This window comes from Leptidea sinapis, chromosome 38 (assembly GCF_905404315.1).
Source record: "Leptidea sinapis chromosome 38, ilLepSina1.1, whole genome shotgun sequence".
NCBI classification, from domain to species: domain Eukaryota; kingdom Metazoa; phylum Arthropoda; class Insecta; order Lepidoptera; family Pieridae; genus Leptidea; species Leptidea sinapis.
The window spans coordinates 411,505-438,725 of NC_066302.1; the positions used below are offsets into that span (position 1 = coordinate 411,505).

Below are 27,221 nucleotides of genomic sequence, written 5' to 3' on the forward strand. Positions count from 1 at the left end.
TATTTATATTTCAAATTAAATTAATTAAAAAATATATATTTTTCAGGTATGCAGCGGATTGCAAATCACCACCCAATGCATTCAAAACCGTTTGCTCTGGGACCACCTGCAAATCAATACAAAAACGATATTGGTCAAGGCTATCGAGGCCCTCCTCAACAGCAATCACAGCCAGCTGATACTCAAGCTTTTGCCAGCGATAAAGTCTTCAGTACCGCCGGAGACGTTTGGCCAGCTCCAGCACCTGACATGCCTAAAATTGTTTCTCTAGATGTGAAATGTGAAAAAAATGCAATGAGAGTTTTTCTGAGCTTTGATAAACCCTTCTTTGGCATCGTGTTTTCAAAAGGTCACTATTCTAATCACCAATGCGTTCATCTCCCTCCTAACCTTGGTAGAACATCGGCTTCGTTTGAAATTGGTGCCCACGCTTGTGGAACAGCAGGCAGTGGTGATCCAAGATACAGGAATGACGTAGCTGCTGCTGGAACATATTTCGAAAATGTAATTGTCATACAGTATGATCCACAAGTTCAAGAAGTTTGGGATCAGGCGAGAAAACTAAGATGCACGTGGCACGATCAATATGAAAAGGCAGTTACATTCCGACCCTTCCCTGTTGATATGCTGGATGTGGTTCGAGCTGATTTCGCTGGTGACAATGTTGGTTGCTGGATGCAAATACAAGTAGGAAAAGGGCCTTGGGCTTCTGAAGTTTCGGGACTCGTGAAAATAGGTCAAACAATGACCATGGTTCTTGCTATCAAAGATGATGATGCAAAGTTCGACATGTTAGTACGTGATTGCGTGGCCCATGATGGTCAGCGTGCTCCAATTCAATTAGTCGATAGGCGAGGCTGTGTGTCCCGCCCAAAACTTATGTCTAGATTTACAAAGATCAAAAACTTTGGAGCTAGTGCATCAGTTCTGTCGTATGCCCATTTCCAGGCCTTCAAATTCCCAGACTCCATGGAAGTTCACTTCCAATGTACAATTCAAATATGTAGATACCGCTGTCCAGAACAATGTTCTGAAGGTCAAAATGTGATTGCACCTCACGCAGAATATGGACCACCACAGATTGATTCGTACCCAGTAAGTGTTGAAATAAGGCGTGATGAGCGAAGAGTGAGAAGGCAAAGACGAGCAACTTCTCCTGAAAAAGAAGTAGGAGTGAATAGAGTAATTCGAGTTGTCTCAGCTGGTGACTTAAACATGGACACTGCCGATGAAAATACTGCTCCAAAAGTCGTACCAACAACAGGCCTCGTTTGTATGACTACTCCTGGATTTGCGGCAACTCTCGGTGCTCTTCTAGTAACATTAATAAGTTCTTGTGCCATGTCAGCTGTCCTCTTCTTAAAATTGCGTCCAATTACGAAGCTTAAGAACAAAACTGCTGCCATAACAACGATAGCCAGACCACACCCTACATCGCCACCCCATATTATTTCAAAAAGTCGATTTTACTCGTAATAGAGTTTATTTAAATTAATTTGTACATATTAGTGTGATGAGACTGAAGTATATAGAACAAACATAATCAAGTATTCGTGTGTTGAACGTGTGCTCAATGGGTTTTTAATATTATTTATGGAAACATTTAGTCCATAGCTATGACTATATCGTAATAGTTAAAAAGTATAAAAATAATTAAAAGCTTCGAGGCTGTCGTGGCGAAACTTTAAGCGAAGCACATTCTTAAAAAAAATATGACGATATATATTTTACAAAAAGTGTATTAAAAAATATTAATATTATTTCCAGCATCTATGTTATTATTGAAACTATGGATAAGTTATTAAGGGACAAAATAGCATTCAAAAGCCACATTGAAATAAAATTCAGCATTACATATTTGTATCAAGCTTACAACGAACGAGTTAGTCCAAAATAATGTGAAAGCTGTGAAAGTTTATCAAGTTTTTAAAGGCGGCGTGTTTATTAAAGTATAAATTAAATGAATAATTCTCTTGTAAGAATTATATAATGTTATTAGTACCTAATATATAATTATGTAACTAAACGCATTTAAGATCGTATTTATTAAGTCGTTTTCCAATGATTGCTTTATGGACAATTGGGTATACATTGTGAGGCACTACAAACATTAAGTACAATCTTCTGTTACCTCTATTGAAGTTACTTCGATTGAGAGGCAACGGAAAATATAGTTAATTAGCATTTAGGTCGACCGCTAGACTAATTAAAATGTAACTCGTCATTAGTATTAATGTTATTTATTTTAGTTGAGATTTTTAAGTCATAATATTTACCTTAATATTTATTTGAACCACCTCAGTACCTCCTCTTCTTTTTAGTTTTTGTTGAGTTTTTATAGTTGATTTATGTTGTGTTTTGATTATTTTTCATGAATAATAGAAAAAATGTTTGTAAAAATGATGTGATATGTTTCACTTGTGTTATGGTTTCACCTACATTATTGTAATAACGGTATTAAAATGTAGTACAATATCATTAAAAATGTAGCATTAAAATATATTAGCTATTTGTCTTCTTTATTAGAACCACTTTTTTAGATGTACCTTCATTATAAAGGGACACCTGTGAAATTTTTTCGTTCATGTATTTTAATTCGAATGAGGACAAATGGAGTAATGGAGGTCAAGCTGTTTAGCCACATGATGGTAACTGATAATCACCGCTCATGTTTATATCATGGAGAGCACTATGAACCTCCATTTCTTGGCATATATAGAAGACTGCCAGTTGAAAAATTGACTTTACCCATAGTCGAACTGCTGGTGAACCTAGTTAACTAGAACACACAGACGGGCCGCTGTTATTGAAAGCAAGGGAGAACCCTTGGCAGTTCCTCTGGATATAGTCAACGATCAAAGAGGATGTAAATACTACGTAATAAGAAGCGGGACTGTCTTAGTAAAAATTGAAATTTAGTTTAGTATGAAACGTGCAGAGTTTGAAAGTAAGAGTAGTAATTACAGCATGGCGGTTGGCGACGAAGTATAATACGACTAAGTTTGAAAGCGGACAGTTGCTTAGAACGTAGTGGATTTCGGCTATCACAATCTAAAAATCACTGCACGTTTCATACAATCGAGTGAATCGCTTTTCTTAGAGGTTTTTCGTTAGGCATTCAACGATTTTGATCAAGCATAACTCAAGTCGCTTCTTTGGAGACTTCCAACCTATGCCAAATGGTTTGCCAAACATTTTCGCAAGTAGATAACCTTACCATAACCTTCTCGCTTGTTACACATGCTGAAGGTTATATTCTGTATTATCCTTTTTGCATATCAATAATACATTGGATGACACTAACGACAGTACTGCAGACGCTGAGTGAGGAGTTATGTAAGTCTCGCTGGTGAAATTCTCGATCAGGTTTGGAAGAAACTAAGTCTTCTATAGAGTCCACTACTCTACAGGTCGCAGAATGGATAAAGTAAACCATGTTCAGTTAAGCTCCAATAAGACTTAAATTAACTATAAACCACTAAAAAAATAAAAATTTCATATCAACGCTCTTCGGTAATATTCCCTGTAATACCTCGCCTAGTATCAGAATACTTTATTTATAATCCTACTATCCTACTTATATTATAAATGTGAAAGTTTGTATGTCTGGATGCATGTTTGTGCTCCTTTAAAGCAAAAACTACTGAATGGATTTTGATGAAACTTTACAATAATATAGCTTACACACCAGAATAACACATAGGCTATAATTTTTAAAACTATAATGTTCCATTCTGAATTGCAAAATAATTTAAAAACATTGCAATGTTGATGAATAATAAAATACATACATACATACAAAAACTCACGCCTTGTTCCCGTTGGGGTAGGCAGAGACAATAGAATGCCATTTGCTTCTATCCTAACAAACCTCACGCGCTTCCTCTACATTCATTACTCTTTTCATACATGCTCGCCGGTTGCGGGTGCTTCGGACCTCTCCTTTTCGCAAAACGAATTTGGTCGACGAATGTTCTACGTGATCTCCCGCGACCGACTTGCCCACACACACTTGCCTTATATATTTGATGCGTCATTCTTTCGTCACTAATTCGCTCCACGTGTCCAAACCATTTCAGCATTCCTTTTTCAGTCCTTGTCACAACATCCTCTTTCAAACCACAGCGCGCTCGTATTACCGCATTCGGAATACTATCAGTCAGTCTTACCCCACACATACTTTATGCTTCTTCTGCCATACCCAACTCTCACTTCCATACATTAACTATAATAAATAAATAAATAAATAAACTTAATAAATAAAATACTTTCTCTCTTTTTAATTTCTGGATCTACTGAAACGATTTAAAAAAAAATCTCACACATAGAGTGCCCCATTGTATTGTCATTTGTCATATTGTCATTCATTGCCACATGTCTTATGCTATATTATATTAACCCGAAAAATGAAAAGACTTTTTCGTGGTAGTGGTTGTCGGCTTTAAGTAAGTAAGTCTGAGAAAAAACGGTCAAACACTATAAAAATAATTTATATGGCAAAACAATGTTTGCCGGGTCAGCTAGTAAGAAATATATAAATATATTTGGGTAAGTTAATTACCTAGGAAACTGGATTCGATGAAACAGTTTCATCAATAAAGAGATCTAAAGATATTCTAGCGCTATATAACCGGCTACATATAGAGTTTGCTCTCTCTATAGTATGGTGTACTACAATATCTTGAACTGTTTTACACTATTCAAGAGATTTATTCATTCATTGACATTTATTCAATATTCCAAGTGATTGTTGACTTAATTCCAGCCGCCAAATTTCATCATTGCACCAGACGCCACAAACTTAAATACCTTCACTACATCTGGATACGTAGTGCTCTTCAACATTACGGTTTGCAAGGAAGGAATGTTTACAAAGTAATATTGTACAATTAAACTAATTTTTGAATAGCCAGTGGTGTCATTAAGAAAGTCATTTAGATTATAGTAACCTTTACCACACAAACGTTTTTTAACAATTCTTTTGAAAAACGTAATACTAATTGTTTTCTGTTTTGAACATTTTCTGGGATCTTGTTGTAAAAGCATATAAATCGCCCCACAAAAGACTTACTAACTCGACTTAGCCGAAGAGTAGGCATTATAAGGTTATGTCTGTTCCTGGTGTTAACATTATAGTTATGACAGTTTCTAGCAAATTCACTTATGTGCCTATGAACATACATTACGTTATCAAGAATATAACATGCTTTCACCACAGGTAACAACGATGGCCGATTATGAAATTTGAGTTGTCGAGGCTTTGAGGTGCGAGGTAAACGAAACTAAAGATGTGTTTAATATCGATCTACATTCGCCAAATAATAAAGTATTTTTTATTTACTTTCTGGTATTACCTTCAGAATATTATTTAAAAATTCAACGTCATTCCCTGCCAGCCTTTATGTTCATGAAATTATAATTCCACTTACGTTATAGTATAAAAGCTGATGTTTATATATAATGCTCGGGTAATAATTAGATGATGTTTCCTCTTTAGCCAAACATTTTTGATAGATCCGACTCTTGCATGCATCATATCTTAAGAAGAAATTCGTGATTACAATGACTTATGCAAATAAATTTATTTACCTAACCTAACTAATAATCCGTGAAAATATTAAAAACATCTTAAGAGAAGACATTCGAAAAGACAAAAAGCTTTTATATAATATCGTAGTTCTGTTAGACCATAAATACGTATAAAATAGATAACTCTGATGTAATGGAATTATAACAAAACTTTGGACAGCGCATAATCACGAAACATCAAGGCACAACCGACATCGTTATCATTAGTACTTTGAAGAAGAGATAGAGGAATTGAAGGCAGCGAAATTAATTTTGGTCGTGCAAGCAATGCTGTGAGTAAAAATATATAAAATAAAACATTACACTAAAAAATTCGGACTGAAGTTTAAAAAAAATAGTGCATATTTAAACATGACAATTAAAAAAAAAACATGATAGATTACAAGAAATCAAACAACCTGGGCCTCTGTTGGATTTATATCCTGAAGCTACTCGACGTAAAGGCGTAATCTCTCCGAAAAATCTATTTTCTTATTGCTTCTGCGAAGGAATTACTTCGTTTTGCATTATTTAGTGTAGGCACAGTGCTCTAACAATACTCACTGTGCTTAAACTATCTGGACATAGGTAATGGGTATGTGAATGAAATATATAAAATCTTAAATAACAAAAAATTGCATCATTAAAGGACTAGAAATAAATCAGACATTCGAAATGAAAGTAGTAGTTGTTTGATTGACAGCACATATCAATCAAACTATATCTACTATTTCAATGCGCATTGCCAATAGAACTGAAACTAGTAAGTACCTCTTACCTGATTTAAGACAAAAAAAAATCGGCACTCTTAATGTAAAGTACGAAAAGAAAGCGATTGCCCCATCTGCTCAGAGAATGAATTTATTTTTAAATAAAACACTTTTAATAGATTAAAACGCGTGAGCAGCAGCGCATTAGATTTTAATGCATTCCCCCTGAATACGAGATCTGGAAAGGTATTGAAACGTCGGGTTAACTTAAATAAAAATGTAACTTTTACGCAAAAATCTAACACTCGTGTTAATGAAAGAAAAATAATTTTATTTTAATTTAAACCCAAAAAAAAATAGTAAGTTCAAAAAAGTGGGTTGTCTAAAAACTTCTGTCACGCTTAATTCATTGTTGGCTTCCAGAAGGTCCTAAAATTGCATCACAAACTCTATCAACGATTTCAGCTGTTGACACTGTCCTTTGGAGTCCGTTTTTTTTAATAGTAGCTTGGTGTCGCCGAAAACTTTATAAACAAAGCAATATCGAGACACACCAAGTCACAATGCCCGAGACTTTATGCAAGTGGACCAACAGTTTTCTCACTGAGCACAGCATATAAGCATGGATATTGCTCGAACCCGAAGCCCATGGACACTGGAGTGCCCCAAGGTTGTGCGCTTTCCCCTACAATGTTCCTTCTACATATCAATGATTTCTCGGATGGTTCCAACTTCTATTTATGCAGATGACAGTGCATGTAAGTAATTCTCAGAAAATGGTAGACGAGTACCGGAAGCAACTACTAATAAACATTAATTAATTTAGCCCCGAAAGAATCAAGTTTTTGCAATAGCCCTAATGTCTCTGGGTATGGAAATCTCGTAAACACAACGCGCACTGCACAAAAGAAATAATTACGTGAAATATAATCTTTATGAAAAAAGATTTCTACTGTTTCGAATCAATTATATATATATATATATATATATATATATATATATATATATATATATATATATATGTATATCATGCTCTCTGAAAATTGTATTACATTCAAAAATGAATTAAATTAAACAATCACGCGTTTTTCATACATTTTATTTTATAAATTAACTTGAATTTAAATTAAAAATACTTACAGGATTTAAAAAAAATCATAGAACTCAACCATATCCCATAGATAAAGGAAGACGTTATCTACAATTTAAATAAATAAATATATAAAATTTCACTTCTATACATTACTCAAACATAACTTAGCAGTTATAAATACATTTTTTTTCGACAAATTAACTCCATTTACAGCAGAAGGTGAATTAAGTTAATCTTGCTTTACTTAGTAAATAAGTATAATATGAAATAAGATTCACCACACAGTTACTTAAATATACTAAGTATAAAAACATTGGCGACCTTTCCGTAACCAGAGTTAAATAATCGAAGACTGAGATTTGATTTAGCTTTCTGTTTTTGTTTTATTGAATTCCGTAGTTTTTTTATAATTTAAATTAGAAATTTAATTATCACCCTATATTTCGAATTATAAAAATTTCCTCAATACCAATAAATAGTTCTAGTAGCATAACATAAAATAAATCCGATAGTGCTAAAACATAATCAAACTATAGTTGGATAAAATAATATTAATGTTTCAAAATTAAAAATATTAAGCTGATTTAATTTGATACATTTCCCTGGTAATTATTATTACCTACGCTATTGTATACTTATATAAATATCTTCAATTAGACTTGAATTAGAAACATATTATTTTAATACAGAATGCCGCTTTGTATGTACTTTTCTATAAGGTTTTAAATATCTGTAATGTAATGTAAAAATCTGTAATATCTGTAAGCGAAATAGATATACTAGTATGTTTTCAGATATAATTGCAAACTATATCTATACTACTTTAAGATTTCTCTTTTTTGGCAGTAAGTATTTAAAATAATATCAAGAATACTTTCAATAGAACATTTTTTAATTTTATATTAAGGTATAAACCATGAGTTATGAATGTTGAGATTCTCACAGCACCGTACAAGAATTATAAAGAAATAATTTAATATTTACTTGTGCTGATCCAAGCTTCTTGTCGTAAAATATAGATTTTATTAGTATTATGTTTTTGTTTTTGTTTACTCTTTTATTGCAATGGCAAACAGCAGTAATAGAATAGCCTCGATGGTAAGCGCGATCATCTGGTCACAGAAGTGACAATATGACCTGAGTTGTTACACTTCACTAAGTTTCCTAAGACGTAGCAAAATGCCTTTAGACTATGTACACTCAGCGGCACAATTAACCGCCCACCCTTTTAAAGTGGCAAATTTTGATGTTATCGCAGTTGTAAGTTATTGGGCATAAATCAGTCAAGTGTGAAAGAAATGTAGTGACAAAAAAATTACAAACTACTTAACAGTTTGTTTTGGTTTCGTAACTTAAAGCTAGTGTTTGGACATCACAAACATGCCATGATGCTAATTCAGTGGCGAGAGCCGTCGCTCTTATCGACGAAGGGTTTAGTCAGCGTTACGTGACGCGGAAGCTTGGTGTCGCACGTACCACCTTAAGGGATGCAGTGAAACGGTTTCGGGAAACTGGCTCTTATAAGCGAAGACCAGGACAGGGCCGAAAAAAATGCATCTCCGCTCGTGACCACCGATTTTTTGTGACCAATGTTCTAAGAAATCGGTTCACTACAGTTGTTGAGGCACGAAACCAACTTCGTGAGGTTCGCAATGTTCAAGTGAGTGAAAGAACAGTGAGAAGAAGACTAGGAGAGAATGCCCTTGGAGCTTTTCGACCATCTCGAGTGCCACAATTGCTCGTAGGCCACCGGAGAGAAAGACTTCGTTTTTCCCGAGAGCACGCCGAATGGAATATGGAACAATGAAAGAATGTTATGTTTACTAACGAGACAAGAATATGCTTGCTGTTGTGGAAACAGTAGGTTACCAAGGTGGCTCTATCACGATATGGGCCGGCATTACTTACGAAGCACGCACCGACTTGGTTATCTTGGAAAGAGGTGGAATAAATGCTCAGAGGTATGTAACAGAAGTGTTGGAACCTCATGTAATGCCATTTGCTCCATTTATTGGCGAAGATTTTTTATAAATGCAGGACAACGCTCGCCCCCACGTTGCTAGAGTTGTTACCGCGTACCTGGATACCGTCGGCATTCGAAAATTAACGTGGCCATCCTGGAGCCCAGATTTAAATCCTATTGAACACATTTGGGACGATTTAAAAAGACGTGTTTGAAGCCGCATACCAGCTCCAACCACCATAGATGAATTAAAACAATCCGTGATTGAGGAGTGGCAGAACATTCCACAACAACAGATCAAAGATGTCATCGACAGCATGCCAAACCGTTTGATGGAAGTCATGAGAGGTAGAGGTGGAAATACGCACTATTAGAATTCATTTATTCAGCAGATTTTTTATTTTTAAGCCATTTCATCACATTTGTTAATTTACGGTCAAAGTGTTTTTCAGACTTTTTTATAAATAAACGTAATAATTAAAAATAATATTATCTTTCATTTTATTTCAATATACCTACGTTATAAAATAACATTCACAAGTAAGGCCACAATTTCTTTTTTTAACCAAAATCGTAAAAAATCAAGGTGGGCGGTTAATTGTGCCGCTGAGTGTATATATATATCATATTGCATAAATTTTTAAAATATGAAAGTGATTTCTTACGATGCGTACGCATCGCTATATGTTTCTCCGACACCGTTAAGTACCTAAGCCCATTAATCGCTTTCTAGTCTAGTATAGTGTGAAGTGAAATCTCGATTCAAGATCAATAAGCAAGTAGCACTGTCAATACATAAGGTATCCAAGGTACCCACATTACACGTTGCGATACACTTTAAGAAGCTATTCTTTGTATAATTTATATAAAATATTTTGGAGTTATTTCTGTTATGCCAAGAATAACTACAACACTTTAGTAAAACTTCAAAATTGTCAAGAATATATTTTCTAACTAAAAAAAAAGAGTATATTATATTATTTATATGTGTAAATATAAATTCTTACAACAAAAACTTAACTTAAACTATTGAGTAATTATTTACCTACATACAAAGCTTCTTAATAATATAAAGTAAACATTGAGCAACTAAGGTCACGAAAATGACATCTTGAATAAATGCAGGATAAATGCAAACGTAATATAAGTTAATAGTATTATCATAATCATTATTGTATTCATTGGTGTTGCAAAATTTACTTAAGTAAACTTAAATTAATATATTTTATCATACTTAAATACTAATTATTAAACTTTATGGATGTTTTACAAGACCTATGTAGTAAATAAATTAATTATGTGTTTGTGATGAATGAAATATTTTTTTTTTAATAATAGAAAGAGTCTGCGAGTTACCTGAAGGTAATTGATCACCGCGACCATACTCTCTGGTATATAAATATTTATTTAAGAACAGACTAAATATTTTACAATATTAATTATCAGCTATTAATAATATTAGTTATATAAATTAATAGTCATTAAAATTATCAATCAATGAAGCATAAAAATATTAGCACCTACATAAATGCCTTAACATCTTTTGTTTTGGCAAGCACCGATTTTAATATGATATTCAAATTCCCAATACAACAGACTTATGGAAACGTCTTAAGAAAATGATTTTGTTTACACTTAACCTAATGGCATGACTAAACCGTTATACTTAAATTTAAATATTAAATATTATAAAAGAACGTATAAAAGCGACAATATCTGTACAAATTTTATGAGTTATGATACACAGCAATCACTTAAACATGTGAAATATATACGATCAGGGTTTGGACTTTGTCCGTAGCACGACCTAGCACCAACGGTGTATTTAGAAAAAAAAGTTGCTTTTTACAAATTCTCTTAAAACAAAAAGCACCGTAGACTAAAAACATACCAGAAAGATTCCTGAAAGCTGTACAATATCACTACGTTATCTTAAGTCACTCGAAACGAATACAATCGCAACGAGCAAATTTGCTTGGTGACATTCTACTACTCCATGTGTAAAAATTATCATCGCGAATGCGCTATTCGTCGAGATGGCAGTGCGAGTCGTCACCTTCCTTCTCGCTGCGAATGTCTACATGACGTGACAAACAATCTAGTCTTTTTAGTATAATATATAACCCGTGCCAATAAAGAAACTAATGGCAGCCATTAATGATTCGTTCTCGCATATATAATATCACCTATCTGCCATCCCTTTTTCCCTACAGCGTTGACAGGTTTGCGTTTAGGTTGACAGCGTCAGAAACCAAAATGGCGATCCGCCATTTTAGATTCGTTTCATAATTGGCACGAGTTAAAAAAGTTACTCTGTGACAAATAGTCAGCGAGTGGCTTCGATCTATTTGCGTGACTTAGCCTAAAAGTCAAACGGTAGATTAATTGTCGCATGATATTGTTTGACATTTACAAAACTTTTTACGGAGTATTCATACAAAATACCGAAATAGCATCAAATTGTTAGGTGAAACATAAACTTCAAGTCTATTATAACATAAATAAATTGTTTGGAATTGTACATTATTTAAAACGCACGTTAATTAATAGGTTTCTTTTTCACATTAATTTTTATAAGTATGCGGATAATAATATATTAATTACAAACAATTTTTGATTTTAAAAGAATTATAAATCTTTCCAAATTAGATTTACTTTACAATTCAAGACAACATACTAACTGAAATTCGAGCCAGAATTTCTTTAGGTTAACCGTACAATAATATCTTCTTAACTAAGTTTCATTGATAAAGCTCGAGGTCAATCATAAATCAATTAATAAAACTCAAAATGAATTCCCATTAACATCATTAAAATGCAGTTTACTGTTATTTGTTGCTATTGATTTTTATAACGAGTCACATAAAATCTTTAAATTACTTTCCGCTTATAACGCGTGCTATAAATTTAATAAAATATGGATAAAGGAATAAGTTAAAACCACTAAACTTAGGTCATAAGGCCAAATGTTCAATAAAATTTACATCCTATCAAATGAAATCATATGTGGAATATTCTGGAATCAGTTATATTCAGCGTTTATCATAGGATTTCTGGTTTGACAGGCTATGCCTTTTACTACAAATATTATTTATTCTCTGTGAAGAAAAACTTACGATAATTAAGTTGAGTAATTTTATACACGAGGCTACTTTAAGGATTTTATATTATAGTATAAAATAATCCAGCTATAAAAACTTTCTTATATTAAACGTTTTGGCCACGAAGTAAAATTAGAATCTAACAGTCTTATGATAATCGGTCAACCGTCTCTAGAATGGTGTGGGTGAGGAGACCCCAATAGTCTTAAAGCCATCCACGCTGCCAATGAATGTGACGCTGGAGGTGGAGTTATTGGTGGTGCTTGTGTTGCCATTCGTGATCGAAGTTTGTGGAGCAAGACAGCAGCTGCTAATGCTGCGCCCGCGGCGGCCCCGGCTGCTGAAGCGAACAACGCACCGAAGCTTACAGCGCCCATGCAGATGCCATAGACCACCTGCAAGATTCAAAACGTATATTATGAAATGAAATGAAATTTCTTTATTCATTAAAGTACAATCTGTACACTTATGAAAATCTTTGGAATAAAAAAATGAAAGGCTTTGCTGAGAAGAACCGGCAAGATAATCAGCAAGTTTTATCCTCCCTTTACAGTTTTCATATCTATATATTCCTGAACATTATAAAATGCTTTCTTTTTTAAAATTTCCTTAATATGAAGCTTAAATTTATGTTCAGTAACATGATGTGGGAGGGATAAATTGACACCCACATCACAGGTTACGCCTATTTCGGGACTAAACATTTATTTTCTTCAATATTGGTTTATCAACATAAATGATTTTGTTTGTCATGGTCTTTATTGAAAAGTGGTATTTCTTATAATGATAAATAAAATAACTCTTTCTACTTATACAGTTAAAAGTTACACTTGGTTGGCTAAATTAAGTGGAAATGCGATAATTGAGAAAATGAGAGTATGATTAATAAAATTTTCTTTTCTAGTGAGATTTACCTCGTAACGAGCTCCCGAAATAGTTCCTATAATATAAAACTAATTTGATTTGATTTGATTACCTCTTCACGAATTCTTCCACTGAATATAGTAACCGGTTCCCTTGAAGGACCAAATGCAAGATCAGCTTCGGAAACCACATCGTAAATACCAGACACACCAACATCAGCTGATCTTGCATCACGAACTGAGCGTCGCTTACGGAGAGATCTGGGACCAGCTACCGCAGGCCCAGGCTTATTTGCAGGAACAACATTGTCACCAGATGGTTCAGGTCTCAGATCTATTGGCAGATTTCTTGGACCATGTGGGAAGCGTTCACGTTCGCCAAGATCTGATGGCTGATCCTAAAATAAATTAGATAATGTATGACTTTGACTTTAGATTGATAATTTATTTAATATTTCAATAGTTGAGTTTATGATGGGTATACATATACTAGCAAAAGTAAAAATTGAATTGTATTTACTGTGAAAGGTCTGGACAATGCTTCAACCAGTTCTTCAACGGCTGACATACGCTCGGTATGTTCAACGACAGGTGCTGGTGCTCTTTGAGGAAGCGGTGCTGGAGCTGGTACAGCGTCTCCAGATACTTCGTCACCAAATGCCTCTTCTAGAGGAAGTCGCTGGCGATCTTCAGCCAAGTGCAAGTCATTATCTTCCGATGATATATCACTGTAATTTAAATTCAAATCTCAGTAATTGGAAAAACTGTCCAAATCACAGCATATCCAAACTTAAAAAGGATGGAGTGTTTGTTGTATTTCAGGTAAGTGCCCCTTTAAATTTACCAAATAGTATAACTAACTTGACATTTTTAATTATTTTGCCAAACAATAACATTTTAATTATACAAATGATTTGAGTTTTCTTGAGTGTTGATTTCGCCAATATTTGTCTTTAAACAATTCGACACGTGTTTCGCCTCTACACGAGGCATCCTCAGGACGTGTTGTCTCGCCAAAATCTGGCACGAGACTCAATCCATTTGTATAATTATGGATTTCCGCAAAGTAACGCCAATAAACGCAAATAAATTTTCTAACATTTTAATTGCTAATACAAAATGTTTTTCCATCCTGTTCGCGACCATCTCACGCGTGAGGTAGTGTTAGTTAGACTTTGAGCATTACCGCAATGAAACGAAGTGTTAATTTGATTCAATGTTTTAATGTCGTGTGTATAATGCATCTCTAAGGCCCGTATTCTAGATGGAGTTGCCATGATTAAGTGTATTGTTGTCAGATGATTAAAGATTGAGTATTGAGACTCCTTCATTAACATTTTAATTTGTTATTTGGTTGAGTTCTCGTGATAGGCTTCGTCATGCTCGCTTAAATGTCACTGGTTGTGACAGCGACGGGAGACGGGTCGTTCCCTTCCCTAAAATATGGTCGAGGGAGAATAATCCTGTTGATGTCTAAAATGTCTGCTTCATGTTCTTAAAATTAAAGTTACTATATTTTTTTATAATCGCCAATAAAATGCTAACAAAATACCATTATTTATTTATGGTGTGCGTGGATTATGCAGCTACTGTACTCAATAACTTTTGTTTTGTATCAATTTATATTTAATTTTTTCACTTACTCGTATTGGCTATTTGATGTTTGAGTATATTTGTTGCATCACTTTACATATATTGTAATTGAAATGATTTGTAAAACGATGAAGATGTAAATGTTGAACTAAAAGAGTGGCAATAAGTTTTTTGAACTTACTTTGTAAATGAATTTCAACACCAGTTTGATATTCTAACATACATTCACATGCACACTTGCCGTCTCTAATATAAAATGATAGCTTACCCAATTTCATTGTGGTCTTGCTGGGTCCTGTCATCTTTCCTGTCTAAAGCACCAGGAGATGCCGGAGCTATTCCAGCGAGTTGGCAATGATCCAAACATCCGTGCCTGCATATCTCAACTTTACATCTGATATGCACACTCAATGCATCGGGGAATTTGAACGCGTGGAAGAACGCGTACGTTATTACTGTAGCTCTTTCATCAACTGCCTTTGCTTTGAGGAACCTATTGGCAAAAATAGTACTTTTGATAACAACTTCATTTAACTACAACTTCTGTGTAGTTAGATAGATAGATAGACACTTCAATGCGTACTAAGCAGACTTAAAAAATATAAATGGATCTTAAGCTAAACAATTTGTTATGTTTTTAAAGTAATACCCCTCACTTCTAGGATTAATACACAAACAAAATTGAAAACAAAATTTTATGAACGATGTGGGACTCAAACCCACGACAACAAATTGCTTAGATTTAAAAGAGCGACATCTCAAGTCAATTTCCTAATATGCAAATATTGGGATTCAGCAGGTTATCAACTGTAAAGTGGATCCTGTAGATGAAGCCACAACCTGAGAGTCGTACAAAGCATACAAGATTTTATGACGATATGTCACTCGAACGTTTAGCTCAGTAGGCAGAGCACTCGCACGGAACGCGAGAGGTCGTGAGTTCGAGTCCCGCATCGTTCATAAAATTATGTTTTCAAGTTTTATTCGTGGATCTTATGCTAGTTACTGAAACAGATAGGTATCAATGCAGCGCAATGCAAATTGATATAACATACAATCAGTTTAGTCACTATTTGCAGCAATGCATGCACACTAAAACAGAGTAACTAACGTATGGCGAGAGAAAGACGTAGGTGTCATGCACACTAAAATAATAAACCTATCCTGTTGTCAAACGTTGCCTTACAACAAGCTATATCTAGTGTTGTTGTTGGGGAAATAAGCACCTAAATCTGTAGATCTATTGTGCCCCCTACGTGTGCTTGGATGCACTCCTCTTAGCGATGACTATGTTCATTGTGGGCATATTCATGGTAGTTGGGCAACGTTAAGGTAATTTCTCCCTTGCATATTCGGAGTTCTACTTTGAGTCTAAATCACATCCTCCAGGCCTATGACCTTTAAGGCGACACTAAATGCCAGCGACCTTGAGCGATATGAGTTCACGGCTGCCGGCCCGCCATCTGTGTAACAAAGCCAATATTTTCAAAATTCTTGGGTGTAAAACAGTTTATATGCTAACAATCCTCGTTATTCACTACTAATGTGAATAAATGAACCTCCACAAAAAAGTACAAACTATAAGAATAACTTTTCTGAGAGAAGTACCAAAAAAATGCGTCACGCCATGCCAATAAACTTGTTTAACTTCAAAGAAAAGTGGTAGTTTAAAAAGGTTCGGCAGTGTTAACTATAACCAACAGCAAGCATTAGCAACCTACAAATATGACTTAAGGATATGTGTAACAGGATTAAGTAGTGTTCATAGCTCGAAATGCTATTATTCACCACAAACTTGCCTAAAAACACCATGTTTGCGTGTTTTCAGCTTACTCTTCGCCTTAAGAGGCGCAGTATCCTCAGTAGACACAAGTGGTCCTCTGCCTGGACATTGAGGGCCTTGAGGCAACCTGCCCTCTTTGCGGCGATGGCCTCACTAATAATAATCTCACATAATCTAAGTTATTAAAAACAGGTTTCTTAAAAAACCCAAAAATTCTGAGCGGCACCACAATAATTGCGCTCGTCATCTTGAGACATAAGATGTTAAGTCTCGTTTGTCCAGTAATTACACTGGCTACGGCGCCCTTCAGACCGAAACACAGAAATGTTTACACATTACTGCTTCACGGTAGAGATAGGCGCCGTTGTGGTACCCATAAACTAGCCGGCATCGTGTGCAAAGGAGCCTCCCACTGGTAACAAATTCTGGAGATTCTAATAATTACTAAAGTCTATTTAAACTATTGACATTAAATAAAATTTGTTCAGTGCTAGTAAATAAATAGTAAAAAATCAAATTTACCTCGATATCATTTTAGGTCTCAACACACATCCATATTCATCAGATAGTTGTATGATATGACCCGAGCCATCCGAAGCGGCGCAGGATTTCACTCGCATGTCGAATTCACCTGAAAGGATAATTAATGACTTAAATGACATGCTCAAGGACCCTCGAACTTTTGAAGAAGCCGCAAATACTGAAGTTTTTCCTCTCCTAGCCTCTGTGGGATATTTTGGAGCTGGACTGGTTTAGCTTATAGACTCATAATATACAAGCGTTAAGACAAACAAAGCGTGCGAGGGAGATGAACATATTCTTAGACATAGATTCAGCAAGATAGAAAAGGAAAGCAAACCTGTTATGACTGCAACTGATTAACCGACTTCAAAAAAGGAGGAGGTTCTCAATTCGTCGGTATGTTCTTTTTTTTTATGTTTGTTACCTCAAAACTTTCGACAGAATTTGATAATTCTTTTTTTATTTGAACGCTGGTGCTTCCCGTGTGGTCCCATTGTAATTTGGTCCAGATCTGACCATGGCTACCGGTTCCAAAAATGACAATAATCGTAACTAGAATTAGATTAATTAATTAGATTGTATAAAAATACGCAACTATTTTTATACTTTTTAGTGCATATTATAGTTTATATATGTTTTGAAAAAGTGTTTTTGAAGTCGGTTGTTTTTTTGTTAATTTTTTTTTTAAATGACAAGTCGTAACTGTTTGTTGTAAATGTTCATTTAAATGAATAGCAGTGAGTTTCTTGTCACTTTTACCCATTAAAGAAAAACCTCTTACTAAGTGGTGGTATATGTAAAAAGATATTATATGGTATATCTTTTGACATTCATAAATGTAAACACCTACATGAGTAAAGTGATTTTGATTTGATTTGATTTAGTCAGGAGCGCTTGCTATTAGCTCCTAAGTATTTTTAGTAATATTTAAAGTAATAATACTTAATATTTAAAGTAGTAGAGTTTAGTTATATGTATACAGGTAAGATTTTAATATGTTTTTAGGAATATTATGAATTGATAACTAAGTAATGATATATGTGTTATAATATATATATATATAATATATAAGTATAAGTGTATATAACGAACAAATTAGGTATAATTTATTATAGATGCACAATAGTATAATATAGTCTAAGAGCGTAAACTCGCCAACAAACTGTTGCAACAGTTTGGCGAGATGTAAAATTAAGTACAAATTGTGCATATATTTATGATTAAATAAATAAATAAAAAATTTTTGAACAAAACCACATATATATATGGCACATATATAAGGCACATATTGACATACTAAAATTTATAGATAAACAATCCAAATACAAGTATAACTAAACTAACAAAATAAATATCTTCAGTTGTTAGTCTCATAGAACACATGAGTTTATTTATCTCACACTACAAAGCCTATGTTTATTACCAGCAAAACCATTCGTTTAAGTGGAAATCGATTAGAAGGCAAGTTGGAGACCACATTCTCGTTAAAACAAATACATATTCCTTCACAAACAATCCATTAAACAAAACATGAGTTTGAAAGCTGTTGACACGGAATGTGGCATCGTGAACTGAATGGTTCATGCGTTCTACTAATTAATTAATGTTCTCAATTCAAATTGAAACTATAACGTATTCGAACATCAATTTGATTCGAATCATCAAGTAAGTCAAAAAAGATATAAGACTTTTCATTTTTTATGAGAAAATTGTAAGTATTTTAGCAGTGGGAGGATCGCACAGGACGGCTAGGTGCCCCCAAAGCGGCCCCGTTTTCAGCCATGAACAGTAATATACAATGGTAAGGGTAATGGTAAATATGGTGCGTAGCTACTGCCGTATCTGCCGCATAATTATACGGGGCCCCAGGGCTACGGGGGCCCCTGGTCGCATCGTGCGTAAGAAAAAATTAATAAAATCTTTTAGATTGATATTATTGATATTAATAAGATCTTTAGAATTGTTTGTAAAAGTTATGGAAAAAGTGACGGATAGATGTTATGATGAAAAAAAATTTCTTTTAAATTAATGCAAACATTTTTTTTCTTTTGTGAGAAATCTTAACCCTTCATAATGTGTCTGATTAGGCCGATAAGTCAACGTATCAGTTTGAGTGATAGTGCTGGAATCGCATCTTTCGACTGTCTACAGCGTGAGACATTTATCCATCAGGTGCTGTGTGGGTCTTTGGTAAGAGAGCATCCATGAACGCTTTTGGACGTAGTTGGGTGGTATTAGTGGCAATGGGCCAGTCCCTTGGGTCTCTGATCCCCACCTCGCAAGTTCATCAGCTGCATCATTCCCCAACAAACCACTGTGTCCCTTGACCCATTGTAGCAGTAATATGCAATCATTGTTGTGTTCCAGTTTGAAGGGCGGTATACCTATTGAAATTACCGGGCTAATTAGAGTAAAAATCTTATGTCCCAAGTTCAATTGCGATGCTGCTCCGAATGTTGGGTTCAATAAAGCCTCCTCAGCAATACAGCATTGTAAATTTTCATATTACTCATCATCAGCTACACGCATAGCTGGTCTCGTCCCTTTTTCTCATAAAAAATGAATGTTTGGACGTTTATTACTCAATGACACATGTCATAACACATTATAGTCTTAAGCGATTATAGAAAAACTGCTTATGCCCACGACTTCGTCCGTTTAGAATTGAAGATTATCTCATGTACTATTCCAGTTCCGGTTCCCGTTTTCGCTCCCGTTCCCAATTATATGAATCTTATTTCTAGGAAGATTTCTATGGCAAACTAAACCTACTATTGGTATAATTATAGCTTATCGACGTGAAACGCGTGACGCGGGAACAATGGATTTTTCCGGGATAAAATTAAGCCTATGTTCTTTCCCAAGTTCTAGTCTATCGCTGTACCAATTTTCAACAAAATCGGTTCACTAGCTCCGGCGTAAAAGCGTAACAAACAAACTAACATTCACATTTTTACTATTAGTAGGGATGCAGAGATTTCGTGGGACAGATTTATTTTTGTTTTTCCGAGAAGAAGATAGTCAACATAGATTTTTTGTAAAAGAACCAAAATGTCAAAGCGGACGAAATCACGGATAACAAACAGTTTCTTAATATCGCAAGCAATGTAATTATATAGCGGCAATAACATCGCTAAACGATTAATAATATATACAAAAGGTAATTCACTTGGCACATAATCAATAAGATCCAAGGTTCTTGCCCCAAAGTTATTATCCATCGAAGCGCAGTTCGTTACAATTTAATAATTAATCACAATTCGCCCCCCGACATTCTCACGTTCATTTGCTTTCAAATCAATCACGCTGGTCTTTAATTGAGCTGTGAGAACGAAGCTTATAGTCATCTATACATTTCTGAACTCATTCCGAACTGTGTTCTATGCATAGAGTTACTTTATTGTACTGGCATATAGACGCGGTCTAATGTTAGTGTAACCGATTTTGAAAAAAGTCGCAAACGCTTGGCATAAGTTCTTTAGTATGTTAAACCACTGGCTAACACTCACATTGACTAATCAAAACTTATTGCACATTATCGAGCTGCCAGATCGTTTATACTATATTATATTCTATTTCTATTATTTTTTAAATGAAAATAAGGGACGAGACGAGCAGGACGTTCATGGTAATTGATACTGACCATTATGATGCAGTGTCGCTCAGTATCATTGAAAAACCCAAAATTTCTGAGCGGCACTAAAACTGCGCTCGTCTCCTTGAACATAAGTTGTCAAGTCTCATTTGCCCAGTAATTTCGCTAGCTATGGCGCCCTTCAGACCGAAACACAGTTATGCTTACACGTTACTGCTTCACGGCAGAAATAGGCGCCGTTGTGGTAATCTAGCCGACATGGGTTGAGGATTAGGAGTATTCCTAATTCTTCGAGGTACAGTACTTAACAAATAAATTTGACCCAAAATTTCATGACATTACGAATTAATACTCCGACTTTGTGTGGTAATTGAAGTCCATCTGGTGTAAAATATTCTAAATCGAATGCGACAAGGTTTAATTTAGAGATCTACATGTCATTAACTTTTCATAAGAATCTTAATTCTTCTCTTAATGTCTGCCGGCGTATATCCTTTCATAACTTTACCGTTTATAATAGTCATAACTATGGGATTAGTAGAAATAAACTGCTGAATAGATTATTATTAAGATTATTTTCATATTTATTTTATTGCGTACTAAAATATAATAAATCTATTATTAATATTTATAATGATTTCACGTAATATAATATGTATTTTATAATTAAATATGGAATGAGACAATATACCGGTACTACTGTATCAATCCTGATAATTATAATGTCATAATACTAATATAGAACTTGGTAAGCGTCTTGTTTGTCTCACATAGTTATAAATTTGCTGTAACTGTTAATTTTTTTGATAGAAGATGGTTGAAAATGTTTAATGTTATTAATTATAATAAATGCTTTGAAGTCATATTCTAATTAGTTTGAAGTACTGATATTATGTCATATAGTATATTATATATATTCTTAGTTTTCTCTTAGTTATTAATAACATGCGCCGAGTGTAGTAGACGGTAAAATCCGAGTTGGTTTATATTTGTACTTAAATTTAAGTAAATTGTAAAATACTATTTTGTGTGTAAAATAAATAAATAAAAAAAACATAACATATTAAGGAAAACAAATAAGTACTTATTATCTGGTTCCCTTAATATCTTTAAAACAATTCTGAACTTAACACATCAAAAGAACTGAACAATATAGGAAGAGATACAATATATAAATATAGATGCGTCCTAACACATGTTTCACAGATACAATAATAACAAAACGAAAAATCAAAGGTACAAACGCAAACATTCACAGAAATAACTAATTTGTTAATACGCATTGATACAAAAGAGGTAAACAAATTACATTAAATTAAACTTGGTACAACGATAACAATGATTTTAATTTTAATTCCAAACCGTGTCTGTTATAAGGTATTGCAGACATTTAAATTACTCTTGTATATTTTATTTCTGATTACTGTTTTTTAATGTAAATTGATAATAGTTTAAGAAATATTAATTATGTAAATTGCTGGTTAGACCCCAATAAATAAATAAATTAATAAATCGTTACTGCAACTATAATTCTATGTGAAACATCTATTTAAAGTGTATCTATTGCAGCATTCACGAAGTACGTTTAAGTAAAAAAATAAAATTTAAAATTTAACCAAACTTACGCAATATAGCAAATTCAAAGTCAAATAAACTTTATTCAAATAGGCATAAACATTTATTTAAGCAGATAAGCTAAATATAGTAAATATATATATAGTATAGTAAATATTTCATTGGTTACTGAATCAACCATGTTCAGAAAAAGTAAAGCTCGTGAGAAGAAAATACATGAAACTTAACGGCTACTCTTTTAAATCAATGTATTTACAATGGTTGTTATATGCATAGCAAATGATTTTGTTGGGTGCTGGTTATAAATGTGTGTCTTTTTTTTACGAAAACAAGGGACGAGACAAGCCGGACGTTCAGCTGATGGTAATTGATACGCCCTGCCCATTACAATGCAGTGCCGCTCAGGATTCTTGAAAGACCCAAAAATTCTGAGCGGCACTACAACTGCGCTCGTCACCTTGAGACATAAGTTGTTAAGTCTCATTTGCCCAGTAATTTCACTAGCTACGGCGCCTTTCAGACCGAAACACAGTAATGCTTACACATTACTGCTTCACGGCAGAAACAGGCACCGTTGTGGTACCCATAATCTAGCCGGCATCCTGTGCAAATGCCCCCACTGGTGTCTGTCCTATGCGTGAACCGTAGGTACGCTAAACTGTATTAGTAAACCCCAAATTTCACCAAAACCATTTAGCTAAAGTTAAAACATCTATATAACAATCAAACATTATTATTTATGATATAATTAGCATATTCAGTATTTTTCTCCCAAATATCATGCAAATAGTATTGTACGACCCAACCTTATAAAATTGCATGCATCCGAAAAGTAGACAGTCGACTTCTAACCAAGCAAATAATTACGCTCAAGAGTTATCACTTACAATCCTGTTCCATAAACAAGGATTTAGTTCTGAATAAAATGGAATGAATCCACATGCGCCGTTAAGTACACAGTTGTCCAGTTGAGTTTTTACTATTCATTGTACCGTTAGCATGTTTGCACACTATTATTAGCAGTTAGAAATGCTTTTACGACGACCTGTCGATAACTGCCACCTAACCCAGCGTCTTGTATTTTGTTTGATTCATAAACGTCAACTTTATGACATCAAGAATCATTTCAAGCGACAATGTTGCTTAACTTTTATTTGGTATTACATTCATTACTTTATGTAAACAAATCAATCATTTATTTTATACGTTAACCAACTATTGTGTTATTTATGTAACTATCTAATTAGTATTTATTGTAACTTTAAATATCACAGCAAAAATAATGAAATTTTTTATGAAAATAAGGGAAGAGACGAGTAGGGCGTTCAGCTGATGTTTATTTGTATGCCCTGAACATTACAATACAGCGCCGCTTAGGTTTATTGAAAAATCAAAAAATTCTGAGTGGCACTACAACTGCGCTCGTCGCCTTGAGACATAAGATGTCAAGTCTTATTTTCCTAGTAATTTCACTAGCTACGGCGCCCTTCAGACCGTAACAAAGTAATGCTTACACATTATTATTATATATTGCTTCACGGCAGAAATAGGCGCCATTGTGGTACCCATTTTCTAGCCGGCATTCAGTACAAAGGAGCCTCCCACTGGTATAGTAATACACTACGATTTGCCCCTCAATATGACATATGTCATGTAAGTTTAAGTATCTCAGTATGTGAATATGTATTCTTTTTGAGATGATAAATATTCTGAAATCTGGCTTTCTGTTGTACTTTGCTTGGCATGTTAATCTGTCCTATTTATGAGTATTATTTTATTTTATTTAAAATTTAATTAATTTTATATTTATCTATGGCCTTTGGATTTATTTTATCATTCTTTAAGTATTGCTTTCGACTAAAATATTTTTGTATGTATCGCATTTTAGTTAGAAAAAATAACGGAATATCAGAAAATTCATGAGTTACTATAAAAATAAATATAAAAATTAAATACTTAAATAAAACTTTTACGCAAAAATCTAATGTAAAAACAGTTACAATTCCACGCGTTTTAATCCTATAAAAGTGTTTTATTTAATTAGCAAGTAATTTATTAGACTACAAATCCACAATAAAAAAAAATTTTTTTTTATTCTTTTTCATAAACCACGATGCTTCTTATTCAGGATACTGTAGGCATATTAAACTTCATGAATGCTTAAATGGTGCTCAAGTGTTTGAAAAGGTTTTTTTTAATGTAATAAGCAAACCCACGTAGAAGAAAGCTTAGAAAATAAACTATCTGTGAATATATAACAATAAATTTATGTAAATATTTCTAGACAAATGGAATGTGTGAGATATTTATGTTTGCTAGTATGGTTTATGACGACGTGACCTTTGGCACTTTTGCTCTTCCGTGGGACTCTGGCCACTTTCCACACCTTTACTTATCTTCTATATATTAACACGTGGACTTTATACGGATTTAAAGAGGTTGTGGCCTTGTTAATTCTTCCGATTATAATGATGTGAGTTTTAATATCAAATATTTTCATAGTCAGATACTACAACTAAGAAGTAGGAAATCGGGCAGCTGGAAGGTAGACTAGATTTGGTAAATTGTTAAAGACGAAACGAGCAGTACATTCAGCTGATGGTAATTGATACGCCCTGCCCATTACAATGCAGTGCCGCTCAGGATTACTGAAAACCCATAAATTCTGAGCGGTACTACAACTGCGCTCGTCACTTTGAGACATAAGTTGTCAAGTCTCATTTGCCCAGTAATTTCACTAGCTGAGGCGCCTATTAGACCGAAACACAGTAATGCTTGCACATTACTGCTTCTCGGCAGAAATAGGCGCCGTTATAGTACCCATAATCTAGCCGGCATCCGGTGCAAAGGAGCCTCCCACTGGTATAGTATATAAGTAATTGCATACAACAAATAGAATACGTCAAAAGTGCAATTGATACAGTTCATCTTCATGTCTAAAACTTATAAGCGGTGATGTAATAACAATAGTAACTTGCTTCGAGAAAATTTAAGAATAAGCTGGCAGCGCCTTCCAAAAAGGATTCAAGACTGTTTATTTTAAATTGAGAATATTTGTGTAATTTATTCCACCTTCACACGACACGCCACAAGTTAGGATATCATCCCCACCATCTGGATGTGTGGCGGTCCTCCACAGTGCGGTTTTCAAGGAGCTTTCTTCCTCGTAGCTGTGGAATGAGCTTCCTTGTGCGGTGTTTCCGGGACGATACAACATGGGTACCTTCAAAAAAAGCGTGTACACCTTCCTTAAGGGCCGGCAACGCTCTTGTGATTCCTCTGGTGTTGCAAGAGAATGTGGGCGGCGTTGATCACTTAACACCAGGTGACCCGTACGCTAGTTTGTACTCCTATTCCATAAAAAAAATGTGTACCGTTTTAATTAATTTGATGATAACAATCTTAAAATTTCACTTTAATATATCATTTGTTAATGAACATCGATAGGTAACGATCATTTAAATGTCAAAGGACAATTTTCGTTAAAGTTCATTTGATCGGATATTTTAAAGTTTATTTTTTTTTGGACTAGTTATAATCTGACGAGCAGGGGTCAGTTCATGGTAGTAAAATAACTCCGCTACATGAAACATCTACGTAAGAATTATTTCAACGTAATGTTCAATAGCTTTGTCAAATACGATTTGCTTGAAAATTTCCACGCGTATGAAATACCGATACAGATTCACCAAGTTAAACAAAAATAGCAAAACATATACAAATTAAGAAACTCTAGAATCTTTTAATTATAAAAACTGGCCGTGATTACTGTCACAATTAGTAATTGTATCCAACAAATACAATGATTTATTAACTATTAGATGTCGACCTGACACCACAAGCAGCACCCGTTCACGAGTTGATGCATGGACCAGCCATCGTTCCTCTCGCACATATTTGGCGTTAGTAAATTTTTCAATAAAATATTTGCATACATCAATTTGTCCAAATGATTTGAGTTTTCTTTAGTGTTAATTCCGCCAATATTGGCACGGTCAGTCTCGTGCCAGATTTTCCCGAGACAACACGTACTGAAGATGCCTCGTGTAGAGGCGAAACAGGTGTTGAATTGTTTATAGACAAATATTACGGAATTAACACCAAAGAAAACTCAAACCATTTGGATAATTATGGATTTCCGCAAAGTAACGCCTACTTCAATAAATTTTCTACCTCTACTTGAACATTTTATCTTTTATCTAATGTAATATTGTAGTTTTTTATGGAGTAACAAGTATTTGTTATTTATTAATTATACAGAATTTAATTCCAACTAATGATTCTGTTAGAATATGAAATGCAACTAACGTTTAAAGCAACTTAACATCGTAAGAATGATCATTTTAATGTTGGATGTAAGCACTGTGCTGTCTAAAGATAATATACTTTTATACTGTTCGTCGAAAGATATTGTGTTAGTATTGCATTATAACCCATTATGATCAGACCCAGTGAAAGCTATAAAAAGTTCCCAACTATAATATAATTGAGCAAAAGTTTACTTAATTGAATAAAAAAAAACAATTAACAACATTGAAAATATCATTTGTATTTTTTGCCAATCATCCTAATGACTTATTCGCAATGATAAGCAATTCACATTCCTAGAAAGCTAAATAAAATTTGCGCATCAATTATTTCTCTTTGCAACACGTCACAGCTGTTATACAGCTGTCATGCGCTAAAAATAACATTAATTGTTATTTCTTTAAATGAAACTTATTTACGAATGAACATAAAAGGAAGATGAAATGTGTTATTAACGACTTTCTGCTTACACTTAATCAACTTGCATTGTTGCGACTGTTTTTGTTGTTCTGGTATTTCTATTCATTGTTAAGGTGAGGCCTTTATT

General features: G+C 34.1%; 2 protein-coding genes across 2 annotated transcripts in view; one reads left to right on the forward strand and one right to left on the reverse strand.

Annotated features, from left to right (window-relative positions):
• The window catches only part of LOC126975894 (uncharacterized), a 39,387-nt gene extending 36,878 nt beyond the window's left edge, over window positions 1-2,509 (forward strand). Inside the window, exon 4 of the mRNA XM_050824000.1 lies at window positions 47-2,509. Coding sequence (XP_050679957.1) covers window positions 47-1,476 — 1,430 coding nt within the window. The 3' untranslated portion in view covers window positions 1,477-2,509. The remainder of the gene's footprint in view (window positions 1-46) is intronic.
• An 8,503-nt stretch (window positions 2,510-11,012) lies between these two features.
• LOC126975893 (uncharacterized) overlaps window positions 11,013-27,221 on the reverse strand; it is a 119,400-nt gene continuing 103,191 nt past the window's right edge. Inside the window, exons 8-12 of the mRNA XM_050823999.1 lie at window positions 17,197-17,305; window positions 15,160-15,384; window positions 13,819-14,026; window positions 13,412-13,696; window positions 11,013-12,830 (exon numbers count right to left, since the gene is read on the reverse strand). Coding sequence (XP_050679956.1) covers window positions 12,597-12,830; window positions 13,412-13,696; window positions 13,819-14,026; window positions 15,160-15,384; window positions 17,197-17,305 — 1,061 coding nt within the window. The 3' untranslated portion in view covers window positions 11,013-12,596. The remainder of the gene's footprint in view (window positions 12,831-13,411; window positions 13,697-13,818; window positions 14,027-15,159; window positions 15,385-17,196; window positions 17,306-27,221) is intronic.